At 49.3% G+C, this 23,583-nt stretch overlaps 1 protein-coding gene across 13 annotated transcripts in view; it reads right to left on the bottom strand.

Moving 5' to 3' along the window:
* Positions 1 to 23,583, bottom strand: part of Epb41l1 (erythrocyte membrane protein band 4.1 like 1) — a 124,024-nt gene that overhangs the window by 1,950 nt on the left and 98,491 nt on the right. For 4 of the 13 annotated variants that reach the window (XM_090352279.1, XM_090352272.1, XM_090352275.1 and 1 more), the window contains 10 exons: positions 21,195 to 21,287; positions 15,839 to 17,773; positions 15,220 to 15,327; positions 13,730 to 14,137; positions 11,340 to 11,444; positions 8,717 to 8,800; positions 4,308 to 4,394; positions 3,475 to 3,558; positions 2,557 to 2,637; positions 2,165 to 2,281 (listed from right to left, as the gene is read on the bottom strand). In XM_090352279.1, coding sequence (XP_090208405.1) covers positions 2,165 to 2,281; positions 2,557 to 2,637; positions 3,475 to 3,558; positions 4,308 to 4,394; positions 8,717 to 8,800; positions 11,340 to 11,444; positions 13,730 to 14,137; positions 15,220 to 15,327; positions 15,839 to 17,773; positions 21,195 to 21,287 — 3,102 coding nt within the window. The remainder of the gene's footprint in view (positions 1 to 2,164; positions 2,282 to 2,556; positions 2,638 to 3,474; positions 3,559 to 4,307; positions 4,395 to 8,716; positions 8,801 to 11,339; positions 11,445 to 13,729; positions 14,138 to 15,219; positions 15,328 to 15,838; positions 17,774 to 21,194; positions 21,288 to 23,583) is intronic. The other 9 variants (XM_090352281.1, XM_090352283.1, XM_090352282.1 and 6 more) reach the window with 7 other exon arrangements.

The raw sequence follows: 23,583 nt of genomic DNA, 5'->3' as shown, positions 1-23,583 counted from the left end.
GAATCGAACCCGGGTCTTCATGCATGCTAGGCAAGCACTTTAACCACTAGGCCAAATTCCCGGCCCTGGACCTGAGACTCTTATCTCCAGTTAATCACTAGAAAACAGGAAGTGGGGCTTGGCTCAAGGGTAGGGCAGTAGCCTTGAGCTGAAGAACTCAGGGACAAAGCTCAAGCCCAGGGGTAGAGTGGTAGCCTTGATCTGAAGAGCTCAGGGACAGCACTTAGACTAAGTTCAAGCCCCATCACATACACATACACACACACACACACACACACACACACACACACACACACACACAGAAAGAAAGAAAGAAACTGGAGAACTGGAGCCAAGTGCTAGTAGCTCATGCCTGTAATCCTAGCTACTTAGGAGGCTGAGATCCAAGGATCGCAGTTCAAAGTCAGCGGGGCAGAAAAGTCCCTGTAAAACTCTTATATACAATTAACCACTCAAAAACCAGAAGAGGTGTTGTGTTTCAAGTGGTAGAGCTAGCTTTGAGTATAAAGAGACTCAGGGATAGTGCCCAGACCCTGAGTTCAAACCCCACAATCAGCAACAACAACAAAAAGAAACTGGAGCCTCATATTGGATTTCAGTACTGAATATAGGCGGTGTGCCTTCTAAATCAGACTTTCTCAGTTTAAGTCTCACTCCTTGAATTGAAATCCCTGCAACCATGGGCAAATTTTTCCACCTCTCTGAGCTTCCATTGCTTCTTCTATAACAGGGGTCTTGTCTCATGCAGTTATAGAGGAGTATCAGCGAGGCCAGTACACAGGAAGTGCTGAGTTGTTATTATTACTGTGGTTGATACTGATGATTTAAACAGCCCTTGCCCTGATCCCTTAAGGGTAAGGCTGTTTTTTGGTTTTGTGTTTCTGCTGGTCCTGGGGTTTGAATTCAGGGCCTAGTGTGGTCCTTGAGCCTTGTTGTGCTCAGGGCTAGCACTCTACCACTTGAGCTATAGTACCACTTCTGATTTTTTTTCTGATTAGTTTATTGGAGATAAAAGTCTCACGGATTTTCCTGCTGGAGCTGGCTTTGAACCACAGTCCTCAAAACTCAGCCTCCTGAGTGGCTAGGATTACAGGTGTGAATCATCAGTGCCTGGCGGGGCACCTATCACCATCATTCCAGTGCTCAACACTGTGCCTGCACCCAACAACTACTCAAAACCTTCTGTCTCTCATAGAAGGTCAAGTGTTGATGACATTCCTGGAAATGGGTCCTTCTTTGGTTCATCTCACAGATGGGAAAATTGAGACCCAGAAGAGTCTTACCAAGAGACTTACCAAGTTATAGCAGAAGCAAGACTAGAACCCAAGGTTCCTACTTTGGAAGAGGTGAATTCTCCTTTGTAGTTAAAGATTTAAAGGGAAGGAAGCTCTAATAAACAGAGTGAGTGCCTCCCTCCTTTTGACAGTGTTTGGAAAACACCTTCACTTAGAGGAGGTAGGGGAGAGGGCACATTCCAACAATACTGTACTACAATATATTTGTCTCGGCTTATTAAGGCAAAGTCTCTACATGTATCATTTGTTAGCCCACTTTGAGGAATAAATCGAAAGTATTGTATTTTTCTAGAAGACATTGGGGTCATTTATTCAAGGGAAAAATGCAAAACAGGGGACCAGCTACTATTTATAGAGTCTCTGAGGTGATTTTTTTCCCCTTATATGAGGTATGAAATGTATACCATGCACAAATCTATCACTAAGAACTTGATCGTATTTTGTTGTTGTTGTTGTTGTTTTCCCTTTTGGGTCTGAAGATTGAACCTGGAGCCTCACAGATGCTCCACTGAGTCACATTCCCACACCCAGGGATGGAGACAATGATGAAGGGTGACACTGACCAAGATGCATTGTATTCATAAATTGCTTTGTTGAATGGCAGCTCCTTTGACAGTTACTTAAAAATGATGATATAATAGTAATAATAATAATAACAACAGAAACTGAGGAGCTTGTATTCCTTCCTTTCTTTCCTTAGACTGTGTCTGGGGGAGCTCCCTGTCTTCCCTGAACCACAAACCAGACAGGTAAGGGGGATCAAAGCTGTAATAGGATTAAACTAGTTGAGTGCTGAGGTAGAAATGCTTCCAAGGCTCTTGCCCCTACTTCTTCCTCCCCTTCCTGGCTGCTGAACCCCAGAACCTCACCTGTGGTTTCTTGTCCCTTTCCTCCGGGGATGGGTCTGTTTCTCTGTATACGACAGCTTTGGTTACCAACATGTCAGGATGCTGTAGCTTGGCCTCCTTGATGGCCAATGCCAGAGCCTGGTGGGTAGAGCAGCAAAATGAGGTGCCATAGAATAGGAGAGCACAGCTGGGGAGACTGAAGCCGGGAGCAGAAGCAAAGCCAAATGGTTAAAGGGAAAAACTAGAAATGCTGGCCTCTACTCAAAACCCTCCCTTGGATTTTCTTATTTGCTCAAGGTCAGCAAGAAATGGACATTTTCTCTGCCCCGCAGGTACGATCTGTGGGTCACCCACGATAGAAAGGACGAGAGACTGGACAGTGCCAGGGGAAATAACATTTCCTTCCTCCATACCTGGTCTTGATCAACATCTTCATCGCCAGTAATGATGATTCGCTTCTCAATCCTGGTCTCAGAAAACCCTCCCTTCACAGTCTGCAGAGGGAGAGAGGGCAAGGGAAGGAGAGAGACAGAGAGATGAGGTTCCTCTTATGTCTGCTGGGGCAGGAACCACAAAAGGGCACCTACTCTAAGCACCTCTCAGGAGCAAGTGTGAGGACCAGCCGTCTTCTCTTCTCTTGCCTTTTTCAGTCCCTCCCATCTCTCTTCTAGTTTGGGACTTCAGATAGCAGATGTCACTTGGCTGTCACCATTCCCACCTTCACTGGCAAAGATTCTAGGCCATTTTGAGTCTGCAACTCTCCTAATTCTGGTTTTCTGCTCGGAGCTGACCTTCAGCATCTGCACGTGATCTTGCTCATCCAGTCAGCCTTGGGATTCTTGAGGGTGGGGCCTGTATTTAATTCACCTCTGTAGCTCCTCCTCCCCCCTCCTTTGCCCAATCCGATCAGGGCTGTGCTGAATGCAGATTTTGTTGAATGAACACATGAATGAAATGCGAATGGTGACAAGGTTCTACCTAAAGTGATTTCCAACAATATTGCAAGAGAAGACTACACCGATGATGCTTACTATCCTACTGTTTTCTCAAGGCACAGGGTTTGGGTGCAAGTTTAGAAGTAGAAGACAGGGCAGGACCTAATTGGTTGCCATATCTCAGGAGGGAGTGGTGGAAAGAAATCCCTGGTAAAACTAGGAAGGGTAGAGAGAAAAGAAGAGGCCTAGGCCAACAGTAGCTCAGGACAAAATATACAGCACTCTAGAAACGAGGGTTCTTCTATTTGCCTTACAGATGGAGAAGCCGAAGCTGAGCTATGGCTATGGCCTTCCCGCCTGCAGCCCCCTGGGGCCCGGGCGCCTGCTGCTACTCACTTTGGTGACATGGGTGGTGGTGGAGGTGGAGAGGGTCTCCGCGGTGGCGCCGTAGGTGCTGGTGAGGACATCTTTCCCGATGATCTGCAGAACAAACCACCCCCACCCTGGGCGTCAGGTCAGGACCTGGACATCTGCAGGGCAGGCAGGGTCGGGGAGACCCAGGGATGACCAGCAGGGGCCCCATAAAGGTAAAGCTTACAAGCCAAGACGCATTGAATTATTAAGAACTCAAGAATACTTCAGTCTTCTAAATGCTGGACACATAAGCATTCTCAAACCCAGGAATCGCAGATTCCTGAGCGCCAGAATCCTGCTACCGCCTAGAGTCTCAAAATCCCAGAATCTGAGAAGAGCAAATAGAGGGGACAGATTTTTCCTGGGTCCCTCAGCCTGACACTGCCAGGAGCATGCTCCCTCCAGGGCTAGATGATAAGAACAACAGACAGAGAATCAAAGAACTGGAAGAGATAGCGTCAGACCCTGCATCCTGAGCAGGGCAGCCAATTCACAAAGCCAGGTCCAGAGTTCGAATCCCTGGACTCCTAGTTCAACGGTGTTCCTGGTCAGTAGGAGGGGCTGAATGCAACAGGGAGTGCCTTTACCCCATGTTGCCAAGGCTCCACTTGTACGAGAAGGGGGCACAGGGAACTAGAAGAGCCTGGAAGACACTAGGGAGCCTCTGGGCATTGGAAAATGATCCTGTTTCCTAGCTTTACACTTCAAAGGGCACCTTCTGGGCCCATCGCTGCCCTTGCTATGGGCAACATGCAGGCCTGTGCCCACATTCTTAGCCAGATGTCCCCTAGTCTGTGCTGGCCCTGTCCACTTACCGGAGAAAGAGAACGGATTTCCGTGGCCACCGTCTGTGGGCCTGGGATCATGGCAGCTGCCCCCTTCCCGGACTTGAGACTGTTCTCCTGGGGAAACAATAGCGCTCAGATGGCCGGGTCTGGAGTGGGCGGGGCCCAGGGTGGGCGGAGCCCAGGATGGCTGGGACATGTGGCCATAGGGCCCTCATGGCTACAAGGTTAAGGAGTCGCACTGAGGGAGAGCTGAGGGTACCATTCAGTTCACTCTCCATTCCTTACTCACGCATTCGCACACATAGGTGCACATGCATTCACTTAGCATACGCATTCAACACCCAGATCACCCACCCAACATTTACTGAATGCCTGGTGGTAGGGACACTGTGGTGAACAAGGTATGATAGCACTGGCAGAGGGGGTGGGACACAAGATCTCATCCTGCGCCATTCCAGCCATAGTGACTTAGAGCAGCACTACTGCCTCCTCTGTGGACTTTGTAAATTCCTCTGTAAGAAGTGAATCCTGCCTGTGCCCATGGAGATCAAAGGAAATGGCTAGGGGAGGGAGAAAGAAGCATCCTGCAAATTGAAAGTATTGTATAAATGTGGGAACCGGGCTGGTGATGAGTCATGTACTAGCTATCGCTTCCCAAGAACTTGGGCTAGGCAGGGAACTCAAGAAATGACACGCACGATCAGACTGAATCCTCTCAACAACCACAGGAGAATCATTCTCACGATCCTGTTTTACAGTTAAGATACAGGAGGGCAAAAGTATGGTGAGTAGCTTCTTCAAGTCCCTCAGTGAGTTGACGGGGCCCTGCACACCAGGTCACTCCCAAGGCAAATGGGCACCACTCTGCCCTTGGACCCTCTACCTTTTTTCTGCCTCCCTCATGCTCATATCCAGCACCAGCTATTAGTGACCTGGCCATTTGACAGGTCATCACAAAGTACTTTCTCAGAGGCATCTTGGATCCCAGAATAAAGGCTCCATGTTTCCTTCCTCTGTTAGGGAACAGCCAGTGAATATGACGGGCACTCAGGGCTGTTCTTCCAGAAACAGCCTGTTCCCTTTCTCTTAGGGCAAGCCTCACCTCTGCTTTCACACTGCTGTCCCTCTGAATGGACACGAGCAGTTGAATCCTCAGGTGCCATCTGCTCCTACTCACCCCTACTGTGTTCTTCAGGTAGAACCCTTTCTTGTCTCCAAAAAAAGTAGTGTTTTCATTGCCTGGCCAAGGCCACCTCACCATCTCCCCCTTCCATGTGTTCCTCCCTCACTATTCTCTGCTACTCCAGGGCTTTCTCTGCCTCCCTGAGGCAGAAGGGAAGTCTCCCCTCCCTTGAGCTGTAGCCTCGGTCTCTCTTGAGTTCTACACCTTTAAAGCCAATTGTCTCCTGTCCTTTGCCTGGAAATGTCACAGCTGCCTCCCTGGTAAGCTTCCGAGTCATGACATCTGAAGGAGAGTGGGGACTGGAATTTGCCTTTGTCACAGGTACCTTGGACCATACTGTGACAACCATTGACCAAGGAAGCGTCCCCAGTCCATCCTAAATTCCATCTTGTGAGCCTTCCTCTAGTGACTGCATCCTATACTTTCCTCTCCCACACCTAACTAACCTGAGCTCTCCTCTAGCCCTCGCTATACTCCATCTGGATAGTCATTTTTAATCCATGTCCCTCCTGGAGTGAGCCCTCAGGCTTCAGAAGCTGCCTTTTCCAGTACTGGCTTCATAGTGTCTGGTACAACACTTCACACGTCGTGGGCATTCAATAAATATTATTGAAAGGAGGAAGGAAGCAGGAAGATGGGAGGGTGTGGGAAGAAGGGAAGGAATTTTTGCTCTAACTACACTCCATACAAATTGCTAATCTTTTTTAAAATGCAGACACATTACTGATGATATCAGGTTCCTGCTTTCAAAATGTAAATCATTCTCTACTGCTCCAAAGATGAAGTCTGAACTCCATGTATGACACAGAAAAAGCCAGAAGTGGTGCTGTGGCTCAAGTGGCAGAGCGGTATCCTGAGCAAAAAGTGTCCAAGGACAGTGCCCAGGCCCTGAGTTCAAACCCCAGACTGGCAAAAAAAAAAAAAACAGAGCAAAACAAAAAAATACCAAAGGAACTCCGCGGATGACACTGGACGTTGTTCACGCTCTGGTCCCATCCTTCCCAGCCTTCAACCTCTGCCCCCCACTGCACATATCTGACACCTGCTTGCTCTGATTAACTAGTAAAGCATCCAGAAAGTCAGTTGATGTTCCCATCTTTTTTTCTTTTTTCTTTTTAGATTGGTATAGGGCTTAAACTTAGGGCTTAGGTGCTGTCACTAAGCTCTTTCACTCAAGGCTAGCGCTCTACCCAACTCTGAGCTACAGTACTACTTCCAGGTGGTTCATTGGAGATTTTCCTGCCCAGGCTAGCTTTGAATCGTAATCTTGAGATCTGAGAAGCTAGGATTACAGGTACTGGTGGAGAGCCACTTTGCTTTATCCTTCACATACTTCTCGATGGACCCTGCTTAAATGGCCCTTCCCTAACTTCTCCTGGCAGAGGTGGCACCAGGAGCTAGCTGGTTGTCCCTAGGCCAGCGTTAGTGTACTGGTTCATAAGGGCAGGAAAGATAACAGCAGCTCAGATCTACAGACCAGGGTCAAGTGGTAGAGTGCCTGCCTAGCATGCACAAAGCCCTGGGTTTGATTAAAAACAAACAAACAAACAAAAAACTACAGACCACTTACAGTGTGGCTGGGCATAGATTACTTTATTCCTCAAATAAACCTCTTGAGGTATGTGCCATTGATACCTCCACCCCATTTTACAGAAGTTGAAACCAAGGCTTGGTGAGGTAGGAGAGACTTGCCCTAGGTCACTAGCCAAGAAGAGGGAGAACTGGCCTTGTTCACCACTGTGTGCCCAGAACCTGCATATAGAGGAATAGCACCTTCCAGACACTCGTGATGACCACTAAACAAAGGAATCCTAGCAGATACTATGTTTCTTTAAGTTCTGTGTCCCTTTACCAGGCAGACAGTAGAGACTTGTCAGTGTTTTGGGAACAAATGGATGGATGGAAGGATGGAAGGATGGGTGAATGAATGGATACATGGATGAATAGACAGATAAGACAGATGAATCAATGAATGATATAAATGCCTATTCATCATAAGGAGAAATTTAAATCCAGCCCCACAAGCATCCCAATGTTCCATATTGATAGGTTGGGGGATAGGAAGAATTGAATAGCCAGGGAGAAGAGGGCTAGTTTGAGCTTATTGATCCTAAAGTCTTGTTTACGTAAAACCTACTGCTGAGGAGATCAAATTAATGGAATGTTCTTTTCATGACTATGTCAGAGGTTTGGCAACAAAGAACATTGGAAAACAGATCTCAATATCTTAGGAAATACCTAGATCTGGCATTGCTAATTTCAGCCCCACTTGGCTGACATTCACACAGGTCAGGACACCAGGGGTGGAACAGATTGGTAGCTATTGAAAGTGAGGCTTCCAGTGTCGAATGCCTGGAATTAACCTGTCACTGCCACTTATTTATTCCATGTGGGACATCTCCCTTTCTGAACAAGTTTCTCTGACTGTATAGGAGACCTCATCACTTCGTACTCCAGTCAAAGCTCTCAGTGCATTCCCTGGCACATAAGTCTGTGTACAGAGGTTATCTATTCTTCTTGTGATTAAAGGCTCTAAAATTCTTTTAAGACCTGTGAAGGTATCTTCATTTTACAGATGAGGATACCTGAGGCCAAGGACACTTCTTCATGAGTCAGACAGCAAATAGGTCGCTTAATCCCAAGGTCTCTTCTTAGGGATCTAAAAATCTTGTCTCCAGCCAGGCACTGGTAATCCTAGCTACTCAGGAGGCTGGAATCTGAGAATCACAATTTAAAGCCAACTTGGGCAGAAAGGCTGAGATTCTTACCTCCAATTAACCAGTAAAAAGTCAGAAATGGAGCTGTGCCCAGGCCCTGAATTCAAGCCACAAGACCGGCACCCCAAAATAAGTAAACAGGTAGAATCCTGTTTCTAACTCTGGTTTATTGCTGCCCTCTAGTGCCCACAACCAGGAAGTGGATTGAGACAGGAAAAATTGTGCAGCGACCCACAGGATAGACTATGACAGGACTTTCAGGTTTACCGTCAGCCAGGGAAAACTCAAGAGGAGATTCACCCATGCCAAAAATCAAATCATCCCATCCTCTCTCTGCCCCTGTGTGGCTGATATGGTTTAGATCACAGCGACTTGGAGATTCAATTTAGAAAGCTGAGGTCTGACAGTGTCCCTAATACTGGAGTATAATAGAGATCTGATGGTGTGTCCTGCCAACCCAATGTAACCTTCCATTCCTATCTGACTGCTTTGGGGGTGGGAGGAGGTCAGAGGGAAGGGCCTCTGGTCCCACTTACCATGGTGGTAGATATGGTCTCCGTGGTAATAGAGGGAGGAGTTGTCATGAAGTCCTTCCCCATTGCAGCACTCCCATCAGCCTGCTGGGCAGAGGAGGAGTTAGCGATGGAAAAAGCCAGACACACTTGTAGCATCTGTTACCTGGGCTGGTGGCACAGCCTGTAACAAAGCAGTGAGCCAATGGCAGAGGGACCTCCCAGACCCTCTACTTTACCTCAGCCATTCTACTAGACAAAGGAAAACAACCCAACACAAGTTGACAGGTTCTATCCAAATTTCATTGTGTGTAACCTTTGATCTAGGAATCCACAGGAATTTACCCTTTGGATATAAACGTTGCAAGAAATAGGTCCAGGGAAGTTCACTATAATACTTATAATTAAGAGACAAAACAAAAACAAAACAAAACAAAAAAACTAGTGCAGTGCTGGTGGTTGACACCTGTAATTTTAGCTACTTAAGAGGCTGAGATCTGAGCATCAAGATTCAAAGCCTGGCCGAGCAGAAAAATGTGTAAGATTCTTAGCTCCAATTAATCAACAAAAGCCAGCAGTGAAGCCACATGTAGCTAAAATGAGAGTACCAGCCTTGAGAAAAAAAAAAAAGAAAGAAAAAGCTCAGGAACAATGCCCAGTCCCTGAGTTTAAGCCCTAGTACTGACACTAAATAAATAACTAATAAAAGATGAAAACTACCACCGATGAAATAGAACAAAATAAATAAGGAATTGCTTCCTTATGGCACCAAGGAGAAGGGTAAGATGTTGCAAAGGTGGAAAAAATGTGTGATCCAAAATACTTGGGATAGATGTATCTAGACTGGCATGTTCGCAATTTTTTCTAGAAGGTAGCATAAGAAAAAATTCAGTTCTGTTTGAATTTTATAATGGTAAACTTTTTGTTGTGTTGTTTTGATGTCAGTATGGGTTATTGAGTTACAGAATCTGGGCTTATTTTGTTGTTGTTGTTGCTATTTTTAATACTCTTCAGTAATGAACATAAAATAAACTACAAGTCACTGAAACATAAAAGGCCAGAGAGGCCGGGTGTGGTAGCTCATGCCTATAATCCTAGCTACTCAGGAGGCTGAAATCTGAGGATTCAAAGCCAGCCAGGGCACTAAAAAGTCTGCGAGACTCTTATCTCCAAAATTAATCACCAGAAAACCAGAAGTGGCACTGTGGCTCCAGGGGTAGCCTTGAGCTGAAGAGTTCAGGGACAATGCCCAAGCCCAGAGTTCAAGCCCCATGACTGACAGGGGAAAAAAAAGGCCAGAAAGGAAAAGCAGCCTGCCAGGATCACACAGCTCATCAGAGCTCAGGAGTCTTGATTGGCATCAGACAGCCTCATGAACACCGTAAAAATGAGAGAGAAAATGATAGGACTAACACACAACTGTCTACATGGTTGGTCTCTGTCTTATTTCAGGCTTGTGTATATGTACGTGTGTGTGTGTGCACATACTGGGAATCAAATGTAGAGACATGAACATAGTTGGCAAACACTCTACCACTGAGCCACAACCACACAAACAGTCCTTATTTCTGTTTTTCCCTCTAGTCGTGGGGCTTAAACTTGGGGCCTGGGCCCTGTCCCTGAGCTCTTTTTGCTCGAGGCTTGGGCTTTCTCAAGGCTAGAGCTCTACCATTTGAGCCTCAGCACCATTTCTGGCTTTTCTCTATGTATGTGGTACCGAGGAATTGAACCTGGGTCTTCATGCATGCTAGGCAAGCACTCTACCACTAGGCCAAACTCACGGCCCTCTACTATTTTGCGTGTGTGTGTGTGTGTGTGTGTGTGTGTGTGTGTGTGTGTGTGTGTGTGTGTGTGTGTGTGTGTGTGTGTGTGTGTGTGTACCAGTTCTGAGGCTTGAACTCAGGGCCTGAGCATTGTCCTTGAGCTTTCTCAAAGCTAGCGTTGTACCACTTGAGCTACAGTAACAGTACCAGTTTCAGCCTTTTCTGTGTATGTGATACCCAGGAATTGAACCCAGGGCTTCGCGCATACTAGGCAAGCACTCTACCACTAGGCCATGCTCCTGGCCTCTACAGCTTTACTCTTATTTCAGTTTTGAGACAAAGACTGGTCCCTGGGACAAGAAACCCCCAAGCACTGCAGCTCTTCTGGCTACCAAGAACCTACAAGGCATCACAACTTTCCAAGTTTAAAGCCTTGAAAGAGCATGGAAAGTGCGCAGGCATGCTGCATCTCTCTGGGCGCCACACATGCTTCATTTGCCAAGACAACTTTTAGTCTCACCCTCATCCCACTGCTCAAGTAGCCTGTCATTCTACTGTGCAGCCCCCAAGACTGATGGATGACTAAACAGGGACTAGGATTTCTTTCTCTGAGCATCCCTAAGACAAGATTCCTTCAATCAGTTTGAAAACCGGAGCCCCAGTCTACCAGCCACTATTCCTGGCTGAATTCCAGGAGAATGGGAGAAGCAGGCTCACTCCATTTTCCAGATGGAGAAATTCAGGCTTCTAGAATTGTGATCTCTTCCCTCCCTCCACTCCCAGAGCCCAGCACAGATACTGAGACCCAAGATTAAAATGAGGGCTCCAGGGTAAAAATTGGCCAAGGGGACTGGACCCCATGCTCTGGTATGGTAGGCGGCTACCTGGGCACTGTCCACAGTGGAGACTCTGCTCTGAAGCACGGCCTCTGGCTCGATCTTCTTTCTGATGGCCAAACTGCTGACAGTCATGGTTTCTGCTTTTACAGGCTGTGGGAGATGAAAGGAAAGCACTTGGAAACTTGAGTCCCATACAGCTCCTACCCCTGGAGCTGGCCAGGTCTCTGGAAAGGTAGGCAGGTCAGAACTGACATTCGATGCAATGTCAAAATAGCCCAAGGAGAGTCAGAGCCACTATTGGTACCAGGAAGGCCCTCCCCATCCCCCTGGTATCACACCAGGGAGTTGGGATGGGGTGTCGTATATATTTTTAGACTGCAGATATCACTCCACTACCAGTATACTCTGTACCAGGCCCCGAGCTAAGTTGTCCTTATACACAAAATGCTGTGGAATCTGTCAGCACCCCAATAGTTAAGTCTCCACCTGCTGGTTGCTCCAGAGGAAGATCCTATCTGCTGTCTCCAGGGATCAGGCAGGGAACGGGAAGTGGGGAGGGAGGAGTTGAGGGGTGAGGCAAGCCTGTAGGATTCATGATGGGTCTGGTCCATCCTTCAGCATGGGTTCTGAGAAGAAACTGGTTTTTGTGGGTTTTCTTTTTTTTTTTTTTTTTGGCAATACTAGGGTTTAAGCTCTAGGGTTTATACTTGCTAGGCAGGTACTCTACCACTGGGCAGTAGCTCCCATCCTACTTTGGTGATGGTTATCTTTGAGAGAGGGTCTTGTTTCCTGTCCAGGAGCACATCTATTTTTGTTTCCCATCAGAGCTGTTATGATAGGCCCATACTACCACATCCAGTGTCTGCTGAGATAGAATCTTAGTGACTTTTCTGCCTGGACTAGCCTGGAACCCAAACCCTCCTGATCCCATGGAGCTGGAAGCCAGGCATGAACGAGTCACCTGTATACTGCCTGCTTGTGTGTGTGTGTGTGTATAGTGACCTAAGATTGTATTATCAGGTCTTATATTTAGTGTCATGATTTCTAATAAAAGAAAACATGTCTGCCAGCCAGATCTGAGCAGAGGCAACGTTTTCAACCTCTGCTCTAGCAGTCTGAGGCCTAGCTCATGGTTGTACCTACTACAGGCTGTCATATACGGGAACGGAGTGGATATGAGCTTGTCATCTAGTTGAGGGGAGAGGGCAGGGGCGAAGGTGTGGGGGGTTATCTCATGTGGATGGCTGTAATCCCCAAATCGAGCCATTCATTGAATTAGCCATCTCTCTATGCTAAGTATGTGTTGGGTTTAGAGGGCCTGCCACCTCACCTCTGGGTGAGCAGACTTTGCAGCTGCCGCCCTGGCTGATGCTGGAGCGGAGCTATCGAAGCAGGTCAGGTGTGCAAGGCCAGCATGAATAATACCCAGGGTAGCCAAGAGAGTGCTTGCAAGGAAGGGTTCGGTGATCTAAGCTCTGTCCTGGACCATCACGGTAAGTTCACAAGGCACAGAAAGGCTAAACCTCGTACCCAGAGGGAAGAGCATGGAGAGCCTGGCACTGACACGCTGGTCTGTCACTTGCAGAGAGGTGGACTACAAGAGGTGAGGGGCAAAGGCCGAATGTAACCAGCTCCACAGGTAAGGCCACAAAGCAGAGGTCCAGATATCATTTCTCCCCATATGTTCTCCCTAATGTTTACATTTCTTGCTCTCCAGGAGTTTTCATCACTAGCCTGAGACCCACAGGACCTGGTGGATTTAAATGACGGTTCCTTCTCCAGGGAGATGAGCCTGGGCCTAGATCAAAAAGCATTTGAAGTCAGGTGCCAGTGGCTCACACCTGTCACCCTAACTACTCAGGAGGCTGAGACCTGAAGATCTAAGTTCAAAGCCAGCCCAGATAGGAAAGTCCATGAGACTTTATCTCCAATTAATCACCAGAAAACCAGAAGCAGCCTTGTGACTCAAAGTGGTAGAGTACTAGTCTTGAGTGAAAAAGCTCAGGGACAGCGGCCTGTCCAGGACCACCAGCACCACCAACAACCCCCCTCTACCACCTCCCAAACAAACAAAAACATAAACATGTGAGTTGCAGATCAGGCTATGGGAGGCCTGAAAGTCCACAGGCACATGCTGTCAGCAGTGCCAGACAACACAGGTGGGGAGACAGGAGTTGAGATCAGACTTCCATTATCACTTGACCTCAGCAGGTGATGGGGTCACAGGGTTAAAACATCAGGATCGAGTGTTAGGGGGAAGACTGAGACAGCAAACATGCGGGCGTAGAACCATGCTGTTGGGCAGACAGGTGGTCATGCAACGTGATACAGGGCTGCAGGCTGCAGCAGGCTGCTGCATCTTCCCCCACACTGCCCAGGGCCCTCTGAACATGCAGTGCCTGGGTGGGCCGAGTCTCCACGAATCTCCACTATACCTCAAACTGGGGCATTTCAGGGGTGGATGAAGCCCCTCGATCTGGGCTGTCTTCCAAGCCCCCAGACTCTTCATCCTGGCTTGAGGGCCCCTTAAGATCTCGAGAGAACACCAGCCCCTCGGTTTCAGAGTCGCTTTTGTCACGGTCAAGCTCCGGCAGGCTACGGGAGAAGTCTTCGAAGGCGCTGCCATGGTAGTCGCCAATCACTGTGAAGTCCACCTCAGCCTCCAGGCTGGATGTGGAGCTGACCGTGATGCTGGAGCACTTGCGCTCAATGGTCAGATGGTTATCCTTCAGGAACACGGCGTCCCTCTCCTGGTCCTGGTCCTCATCTCCAGTGTCACTCTCTGGGGCCCGGGGACGCGGTGGCTTGGCTTTCTCCTCCGAGCCCTCCCTCAGCCCTGCTCTCTATGGCCAGATAAAATCAGGGGGGATAGGGATGCAGGATGGGGGAAGAAAAAGAGAGAGAAAAAGAAAGATCGAGATGGTGAATGTCAGAAAAAAATCTTAGGGCTGTGTTGGTGTTCCCTGAATGGAAGCACAGGTCAGGAAATGAAAGCCAACCCCAGGAAAGGTTCTTTGAAATTATAACAAGGTTCAAATGAGAAAAACAAAACAAAACAAAATTCTCAAGCCTGAGACTGCTCCTTCAGAGGGTCTCACGCTGATGGCCCAAAGCAAGTACCAAGCAAAACATCCTGCTGGCGAGTCCTGGACAGGAGACCCCCTCCGAGGCCCGGGTCCCAGAGCCCATCAGAAGCAGTATTATGCGAAAGGCAGGGATGGAAGCCTGGACCCTAGGCCCATCCGTGCAGGCGGTGTCTAGAGACAAACTAAGGAAAATAGGGTGGGGATTGAGGGAAACCCAGGAGAGGAGGCAGAGAGGCTGGAGCCAAGAGCTTGGAAGGACACAGAGGAAGCCAGCACAGCCTGTCAATTTCACTGAGTCTCTGTGGGAGGGGTTGGCATTAACCAGAGAGAAAAGCCTAGGAGGCCAGGGCCTCAGGCGCTGGCTTTTTGGGAGCTGGGGTGTGTGTTGGGTAGGGAGGGGGGAGTCCCAGCAGAGGAGGCTCCCAGGAAAGGAGGCTCTGATCAGTGTAATTGACAACAGTGCTCTTGCTGATTTACAGACCTCTCAACTGGCCTGTCAAGGATTAAACGCCACACACAAATGTTCAGCTGGTTTGGGACATTAAGATACTATTTTTTTTTTTAAAGACCAATCTAACACAAAATATTTTAAAAGAATTCAGCTTCAGTTTGTGGAGGTTCAGTGTGCTTCAAGATTCACTTGTTAAATGGCCCATGGCCTCTGTGTACTGACTGAAGAAGGAACCACAAGTGTGAGGAATATATTCCAGACAAGCCAGAGTTGAGCAGCCACAGGGAGTCGCTGCTACAGCAAGTGGGAATCTAAAGAGCAATGCACCTGGCCAGGTGAGCACTCAGGTCATCAGGTCAGGGTCAGGAAACAGAGGAGCTGCAGAGACCTGAGGGCCCGGTGGGCTGGCGAATCTCAGGCGCCCCCCCTTCCCAGGGGTGTTGGCTGCTAAGCTGGTCTCCTGCTTCGCTTCCCTGACTGCATCTCCGGATTTGTTCTAGATCAGAGAAGACAAGTTAGTCTTAAAGAGGCAGAGAGAAACCTGAGAGGGGAAACCAGCGCGCTGGATGGAAATTTCTGGATGGTTAGCTTCTACAAGGTAGGAAATCAGGGATGGGAAAGGATGAAGAAAGATCACTGGAGAAGCCAAGCAAGACAGGAAGGGATCTCGCAGCTGGGGACAGCAAGGCAAAGCAAGTATGGAATCTGCCGGTGGTGATGGCACCTTGTCCTTCGGACTTGCATGACCCTCTGGGCCTCGAGTCACACCAAAAGCTGAGGATCTTTGTGGCCAAGCTAAAGGGGCTGAGCAGATGAGCACATCCTTCCCTCTGGGCTATTCTTGGGCGCGATGGGGGAAAAGACCTCACAGGGATGGACAAGCAGCCTTGGATTGCAAGAGTGATGAGGGATCACTGAAGCATGCTTCTAAAGAGCTACGCAACATGCGGCCAGACCCATGGGTGGGGGGTCGCAGTGGGGGCAGGGGGGCTCACGTAGCCAGTTACCCCAGTAGCTTCCTCCAACGTGGTTTCACAGCCCGAATCGGGAGACACGAGCTCCAGCTCTGAGCATCTTTCCTGGAGGGACGTGGAGGAAAGGCTCTCCCCAAAGGGTGGGGTAGCCAGAGGCATGGCAGAGGAATGTGTGTCTTTGGGGCTGACGAAGTCTCCTGAGGGCTGCAGCTGGACAAACCCCAGGTCTAGAAGCTTATGCCGCTGTAGCTCTACTGGTCCCACGGAGGCCTCCGCAGTCAGCCCGTTTAGAAGGGCCCTCGCCTCCCCCTGACCAGCTCTGTGAGGCTCAGCTCCGTGGGTCTCAAATATCCGAATTTTGTTGGCCACTGAGGTCTTGCTAATATCTTCCAGGGAGCCTTTCTGGCCCCCAGCCTGGAGAGGAGTCATTTCTTTTTGCTTCCCCAAAAGGAACTCTAACCCTAGGGATCCAACTCCCTCAGCTTCTTCAGTGACAATCCGAGGCTTTTTGCTGGCAACTGGCGGTGCCCTGCGCCCCCCTCTTGTGTCAGGAGACACTATTAACCCGACCTGGTTCTTGGCCTCTGGGCTCTCTTTAGGAGAATGGACGTGTTTGAGAAACACAGGGAACTGCTCTCCAAAGGGATCCCTCAGCTGTGGCCCAGCACCGCCTGGGTGTGGAGAAACTTCCTCCCGAGCCTCAGTGTGATCTGGAGAAACTGGTAGGGGGATGATCACTTCCATGTGATGAATCTCTGCAGTCCCAAGTTCTCTGGTTTCCATGGGAACCACTCCCCGTTCTCTGGACAGGAAGTTGCCTCTGTCTGGTCTGGCCGGCCTTCTGACATGAGAGGGGATGGTCTGCAGAAGAGCGCAGGCCTGGGGGTCCAGACGCACCACCCCTCCTCTATTAGGGGAGTGTTCGTTGGGTTTTGTAGTGGCATTTTCATCCTCCTTTCCCATGAAAGCTCGCCTCACAGAGGCCTCTTCCTCTCCAGACACACTGGCTGTGGGGTGAACGTACATTCTTTCTACCCCCTGCTGCCCTTTCTCCCTGCCCTCAGCAAATAGCTGCCCTGGAGAAGGTTCCTTCATGTCCTCAGTGCTTCCTCGGCTCCTGGGGAGCCTGGCCTCTGGGTCTGGGGAAGCTGAGCAGGCATCACCCTTGTTCCTGCCGGAAGCTGGGACAGAACCCCTCAGGGCTGAGGAATTGAGCTCCCAAGTCTCTGGAAGCTCCTCCAACAGCTCCAGGTTGGTCTCACCTCCAGAAAGGCCATCCAGGGGCTCCTCTCTCTCCTCTGTGGATAGAGGGAGGCCTTGGTCTCCCGAGTCTTTCTCCCCATAGTTTAGATAGAAGCTCCTCTCTGCATAGGAGGTATCTGTCTCATCACTCGAGTCGGCTCTGCCTTCTGCATGAGCTGGGTCCAATAGAAAGGACTGGAGTCCTCCCTTGTCAGAGGTGGGAGAAGGAAGAATGTCCACTTCTGCTGGTATGGCCTCTGTAGCTGGGGGTCTTCCCTCTGTCTTCAGCCCCTTCCTCTGTTCCACCTGGCCCTCTGGCTGACCATCTGAGGCATGGCGATTGCTGACAGCTGCCTTAGCCTTGCCTGACCTAAGCTCAGGGCCCTTGAGCACCGTGTCTGATGACACACAGCCTGCAGCCTGGGCAGACCTTCCGGAGTCTGTCCTGCTCCAGCGGCCTTCCTCCCATACTGACTCCAAGTCTTCAGGACTTGCAATTATTCTTCCTTGCTGCTGGGTGCTTGCTCTTCTGACTTCTACCATTTCTTCTGTGGCCACTTCGACTTTGAACTTGTCCACCAGAACATCTACCTTGGAGAGTCTGCCATCGGCAAGAATACCAAGGCAAGCCCCCGTTTCCTCCTGGTGTATGGTGGCCAGTGTTAGAAGACCCAGGTCTTCGGGCCTAGCGTACTCTCTTTCTATAAATACCCAATGCTCCGAACCCTGCATTTCAATTGGAGCAAGAAGAGTTAACATGACATAGCAGGCACCTGAGGGGCAGGTCACTTTTCCCTCTGTAAGAAAGGGACCAATCTACCTCTGACAGGTTCAATCCTGGGACCACACGGTCCAGGGCTGGCCAGGGAAGGGAACGTGGGAGGAGTTGTCCTCATCCTGGCTATTTTCCCCCCACTTAGGCCCCAATAAAGTACTGACCAGCCCTCCTCAACCAGGGCCCCAAACTCAGATAAAAGGGACATCCTCCTCCTGTTAACAGTGGGGAATCGAGATCCCTCGAGGGGCCAGGACTCTTCCTCTCCCAAATCAAAATTGTCATTGTCAAACGTGCTTATCTCACAAGGGATCACTGAACGTTAGAGCCAAGATAACCATGAAGATCTCCAGTGTAATCTTGGGGAAACTGAGGCATAGAGAAGGTCAATGACTTGGCAATTGTTGGTTGATAATAAGAATCAGGAAAAGAATGACTATTTTCGGTTTTTTTTGGATGCTTGCAATCTTTGCTGACTAGGAGCAGAATCCTGGAATGACGGTATCAACTGTAATCTGATGGACACTGAGGATAAACACTAGATTGGGTTCCACACGCCATAGCCTGAAATGTAACCTTTTCCCAAGACTGTCAGGAAGGAAACAGATGCATAACAAAGATGCCAAATGGCCAGATTCATGCCTGTCAACGCAATGATTTAAGTACAAATATCAAGACCCATCCTTGGAAAATTCTAGTAAAATCCACAGACAATGTAACTAACCAAGGAGAGACCAGAACACAAACACGAAGGAAAAACCACCACCACCAAGTTGACCACAGTGCCAAAGGACCAGAACGTGACCTGTCAAACACTCTGCAGAATGGTTTCTGCCAGCCAGGCACAGTGACTCACGTCTGTAATCCTAGCTACTCAGGAGGCTGAGATCTGAAGATCAAGGTTCAAAGCCATCCTGGGCACAAAAGGACCTGAGACTCTTATTTCCAATTAACCTACAGAAAACGGGAAGTGGGGCTTGGCTCGATGGTAGGGTAGTAGCGTTGAGCTGAAGAGCTCAGGGACAACATCCAAGCCGAGTTCAAGCCCCATGACCCCCACACACAAAAAGAGAATGGTTTCTGCCTTCCACACCCAAGAGTTCTTCAAAGAGGGGGGAATGACAGGAATACGATCTTGGGGACCACATCATATTTTCTTCCATCTTGTGTACAATGCCATCACTGGGCTGCCTTGCAGAAGCTGGGAGCCTCAGGGCGGTCACAGGACTCAGACAAGGAAACAAATTTCTATATGTAGACCTAGGGAAGGAAAGATCCTCCTGCAAGGTCCCAGAGGTAGCCTGCAGCAAAGGCAACCATCACACACACACACACACCAGCTCCAGACTTGTCAGAAACTACTCATGGGAAGAAAAAAGGGAGCGTCTGTGTGACCTTGGGCACTTCCGCAGGTAATGATATGGCGAGGATCTGTCCATCCCACAAGATCTGAAGGAGTCTGAACGTTCAAGGTGATGCTGCAGACCTTTTTCCCTGACTCCACTTTAGCAAATCATGTCTCGACTATAACCAAGGAGTCAGATCTCACTAAAAGAATTCTGACAAGAGAAAAGAGATAAAAGGAAGATGGAGACCCAGACAAGCTGTCCTAGGTTTCTGAGATGTTATTTCAGGTCGTCGGGGCTTCAGGACCAAAGCCAAACCTCTTCTCATCACTTTGGGAAGCAGGTTCCTATAGCTGCTCCCATTTCTGCTTGTACTCACGTTATCAGCCTGGCATGTTCCCCTTCTGGAACATTCCTGCCCCTGCAATCAGTCTAGATGAGCAATGGTACATGGTGTGAGGAATGGAAAGATACTCTCAGCAGTCAGAAGAGACACATGTGGTGACAGCTGGTTACTGACGCCAGGCAAGGTCAGCCCTTTGTCTATATTAGCAAATGTAAGCAGACTGGCAAATTTAAAGCAGCATTGTTATTTTTATTTCAGAAGGGGAGACTGAGGCTGTCAGAGTGGGAGGGGACTTTCATAAGATGACAGAGTGAGGGGTGGGGGAACAGTATGGGTGTGGCTTCTAACCTGCAAAAGTAGGTATGTTGGATCCTGAGGTGAGAACCAAAATGGAAAACTTTGCTACCATCAGTGCACTGGAAGAAACATTTCGGGTCCAATTCACAGGACAGCCCTGCATGATGCGAATGCTCAGCCATTCTCAGTCCAGAGCCCTTTGGCCTTCACTACTTTGCTTAGAATGCCCCCTTGCCACGTGCTGGGGGCCAAGAGCTGGGAACAGAGAGGCTGGTTCTGCTCCCATACAAGTACAGATTCCCCAGACGGGTTGGCTTTGCTGATCTGGGGCTGCTCAGGCCCTACCTGAAGTTAGGGGTCTTATCCTTTACAGGAGGAGGGGGTCTTCTAGACACCACTTCATGGGAGAGACTCCAGTAGGGACTTGTAGGGGAAGGGAGATAGATGTTCAACCCTCCTGGGAAGTCTTTGGGAGCTTGCAGCGCAGGCCCATGGGCACCAGAGGGCAGCAGGGAGCCACAGGCTGCTGATGTGGATGGGCAGATTGAAGGGAACATGAAGACAATAGGGTGCTGGCCGTCAAGGTCAGCAAGAGCCCCACTGTGGAGGGTAGCGAAGGGTGTGCCCTGGGGGCTACACAGCGATCCATCCTTGGTCCTAGAAGCACGTGTAGACTCCAGGAATCACTATCCCTGACTTTTGGATGCTGTTGACTCCCATCCCCCTTCCCTTGGGAGAGCAGCCTCCAACCCTGAACATCCGAAAGCCCAGGACAGTGGGAGGACACAGCGCCTGGAGTCCACGCCAGCACTCACACAGGATCACAAGAAGTCCCCAAAGCTCGGGGAACAGAAGCACTGCCCTCTATAGCCCAAGAATTCTCCTGGAGAAACATGTCCATTTCTTCTCCTGGGAGACCCAAACAGACCCATGCCCTAGAGGTGTTTATTACAATCATTGGAATGTCATGACCTAACTAGCCACTGATAGACCTTACCTGGACTTCTGAACAAAGAGAAGACTAAGGAGACATGACCTCTAGCCTCAAGCTTCTAGAGCAGAGCCTGTGCCAGGGTTCCCTGCTCTAAGACAGCATGGCTCCTCTTCTCTGAAGCTAGATATACAGCTGTTTGGTCTTTCTAGGATGATTTTAGTCTTGTCCTCCCTGAGAAACAATTCAAGAGGAGGGCTGGCCCTTTATGGATCCCTAGGCTTGAGGGTCATAGCATGGGGACAGCATAGCCACCCATGTTGCCTTCTGCATGGCAGAGTGGGGTCCTGTCCCTCACCCCAGAGGTAGGGTTTTCTTAAGACCCTGGGAGGTAAACTGGCATGGGTGGGTGGCCCCAGGAGGAAGGGACCCAGAGAGGTAAAGGCAGTAACCTCAGGTGATGCTGCGAGGCTTTTCTGAGTGAACACTTCCACGCCTGGGGCTGTTCCAGGTACCAGGTCCTGCAGAGAGGTGTCCTGGGTCCTCTGGGTTGCAGGGGAGGCCCAAGGCCAGAGGAAGAGAGGGAGGGAAGAAGGAAAGGAGTGACAGAGACAGGAAGAGAGGGAGAGAGCAGGAGAGACATACAGTGAAAACACCCCAGTACAGTAAGTCCCTCATCCTCAGGAATCACAAGTTCAGTGTGGAGGAATCACTCTGTGAGGGAAATAGAGTAGGACAACCTTCTGAGCCATTCAAAGGAGAAAGGCCCATACTCACTGACTTTATCCTGCACTTGGGGTCATGACCCCTCCCACTTTTTGAACTCGGCCTATGCACTGTCCCTGAGGATTTTTTGCTCAAAGCTAGTGCTCTACCACTTGAGCCACCACTCTACTTCTGCCTTTTTGATGATTAGTTGTAGATCAGAGTCTCATGGATGTTCCTGCCCTGGATGATTTCGAACCACAATCCTCAGAGCCCAGCCTCCTAAGTAGCTAGGATTATAGGAATGAGCCTGTAATCCAAATTACCTTTTGAGAATTAGGTATCTGGCTCCACAATCTCTTTTGAAAAGTTAAAAAAAAAAAGAGCCTGGGTTTTTGTAAATGGGGATGGCACACGTTCCACTTGCTTTCTCCCCTTTGTCTAAATGGGTCCTCAAAATTTGAGGCAGCTCTTAGGAATGCTGGGTAATATGTCCCTACCCCACAGAGTTCAGCCTCAGGTCAGGGATTCTAATCACCATCAGCAAAGACCCTGTGACTTCCAAGCACGTCCCAGTGAACAGGTATTTCAGTCACTGTGGCCAATGATCTTCTTATGGACGGCAGTTTTGGCCCCTTCAGGTGGACTTGGCAAGGAGGCTCAGAGAGGTGATGCCATTCACCTTAGTGGCCAGTCTTTGTCTTGGGCTCCTCCCCATCTTCCAAATATCTGAGAGTTCCCTCAATTGCAGGGTGCGGGGAGGCACTAAACCAGTTCCAAGATGGGCTCCTGAACTGTAATTCTAGGAGTGCAGATTATAGCTCTAGCAGCCAAAAAGGTAGTGCTGGAAGAGATTACCTTTTGTGAGACCCATCTTGTAGCAGTTCCAGATCTCACCAGCAGGTGGGGCACATCCCCAAGCCAGGCTGCTCTGAATCCCAAGCGTTCCAACCCCAGCTCAGCTCAGGAGCACCCAACCTTCCCTTCTCTGTTACCATCTCTTTCCTTAGCCACTGAGTCCCCTGTCACCCTCAGCCAAGCCCCCTTCAGGATGGATTCTAGCCCCCTCTGGCAAGTCTCTCTCTCTAGGGAGGAGGCCGGGATGGAGGACTGTAATTAGTAAAACCACTAAAGTGAGCCCTGAGACCTAGGCCAGGGTCTTGGTTATGCTGGGGAACACAGAATCCCTTGGGAGACACAAAGGTCTGCCCCCCTTCCTTGGCACTTGCTGTAAAGACCCCAGAAGCATCCCTCATTTTGTGAACTGGCAGCCTGGGAATCCAAGAGGTTTCCATGTGAGTTTATGCCTCACTGGGCAAAGCTCTCGCTATCTGGCCAGCTCAGACACTGGCTAGTGCTGATTCAATCAAATACTCAGTGAATTAGATCATGGCTACATCACCAATTTCCAAGGCATTAGAGGAAAGCACATACACAATTGACTCTGTACCTGGTTTTCACATCATTTGCTCTTGCTCTAAGGCAACGGGTCTGATGGCAAACATAAGAAAAGCTGCTACGGACTCTTCTTCTGCGAGCTAGGAAGTGGAATCATCCTTCTTCTTCCCAGGTCTCAGGGCCCCTATCTATAAAAGGAGGGCCTTGAACCGAGCATTCCAGGGATCCTTTCCAGCTTTGATTTGAAGTTAACCTTCTATGTGAAAGAGTCCCACGACTCTCAATATGAAACAATAAGTAACTCATATCAGACACCACAGCACCATGCTGGTCCCTCTCCGTGCATTCTCATCGAATCTTCACGAACATCTCCACCTAATGGGGCCTCAGAGAAATTAAGTAACAAGCCCAGAGCCATCCAGCTGGCAGGCAGCAGAGCCGCGACGCAAACCCAGGCAGCCTTAAGTCTAGACCACAATCAGGTTTGCAGCCCATGTACAGCAGTAGCCCTGGAGAGAAAATACTTAGGTACAAACTGGGATAAATATTGCTAGAGATTTAGCAAATGCTAAAAAGAATGGCTTGGAATTGTAAATAGAAGAATTCCCCCAATTCCATTGCCATCTCTTTGTCAATTGAGAAAACATCCCTCTTCCTTCTGTACTGCAAGACAGGATGAGTGGGATCCTTTGTGGAAATCTCTGGAGCAGGGTGTGTGTGTGGGGGAGGTCTCTATCT

Source organism: Megascapheus bottae, chromosome 18, assembly GCF_031878675.1.
Source record: "Megascapheus bottae isolate mThoBot1 chromosome 18, mThoBot2.hap1, whole genome shotgun sequence".
In the NCBI taxonomy this organism is placed as follows: domain Eukaryota; kingdom Metazoa; phylum Chordata; class Mammalia; order Rodentia; family Geomyidae; genus Megascapheus; species Megascapheus bottae.
Note: the sequence above shows the minus strand (reverse complement) of the source record. Positions and strands in the feature narration are given on the sequence as shown.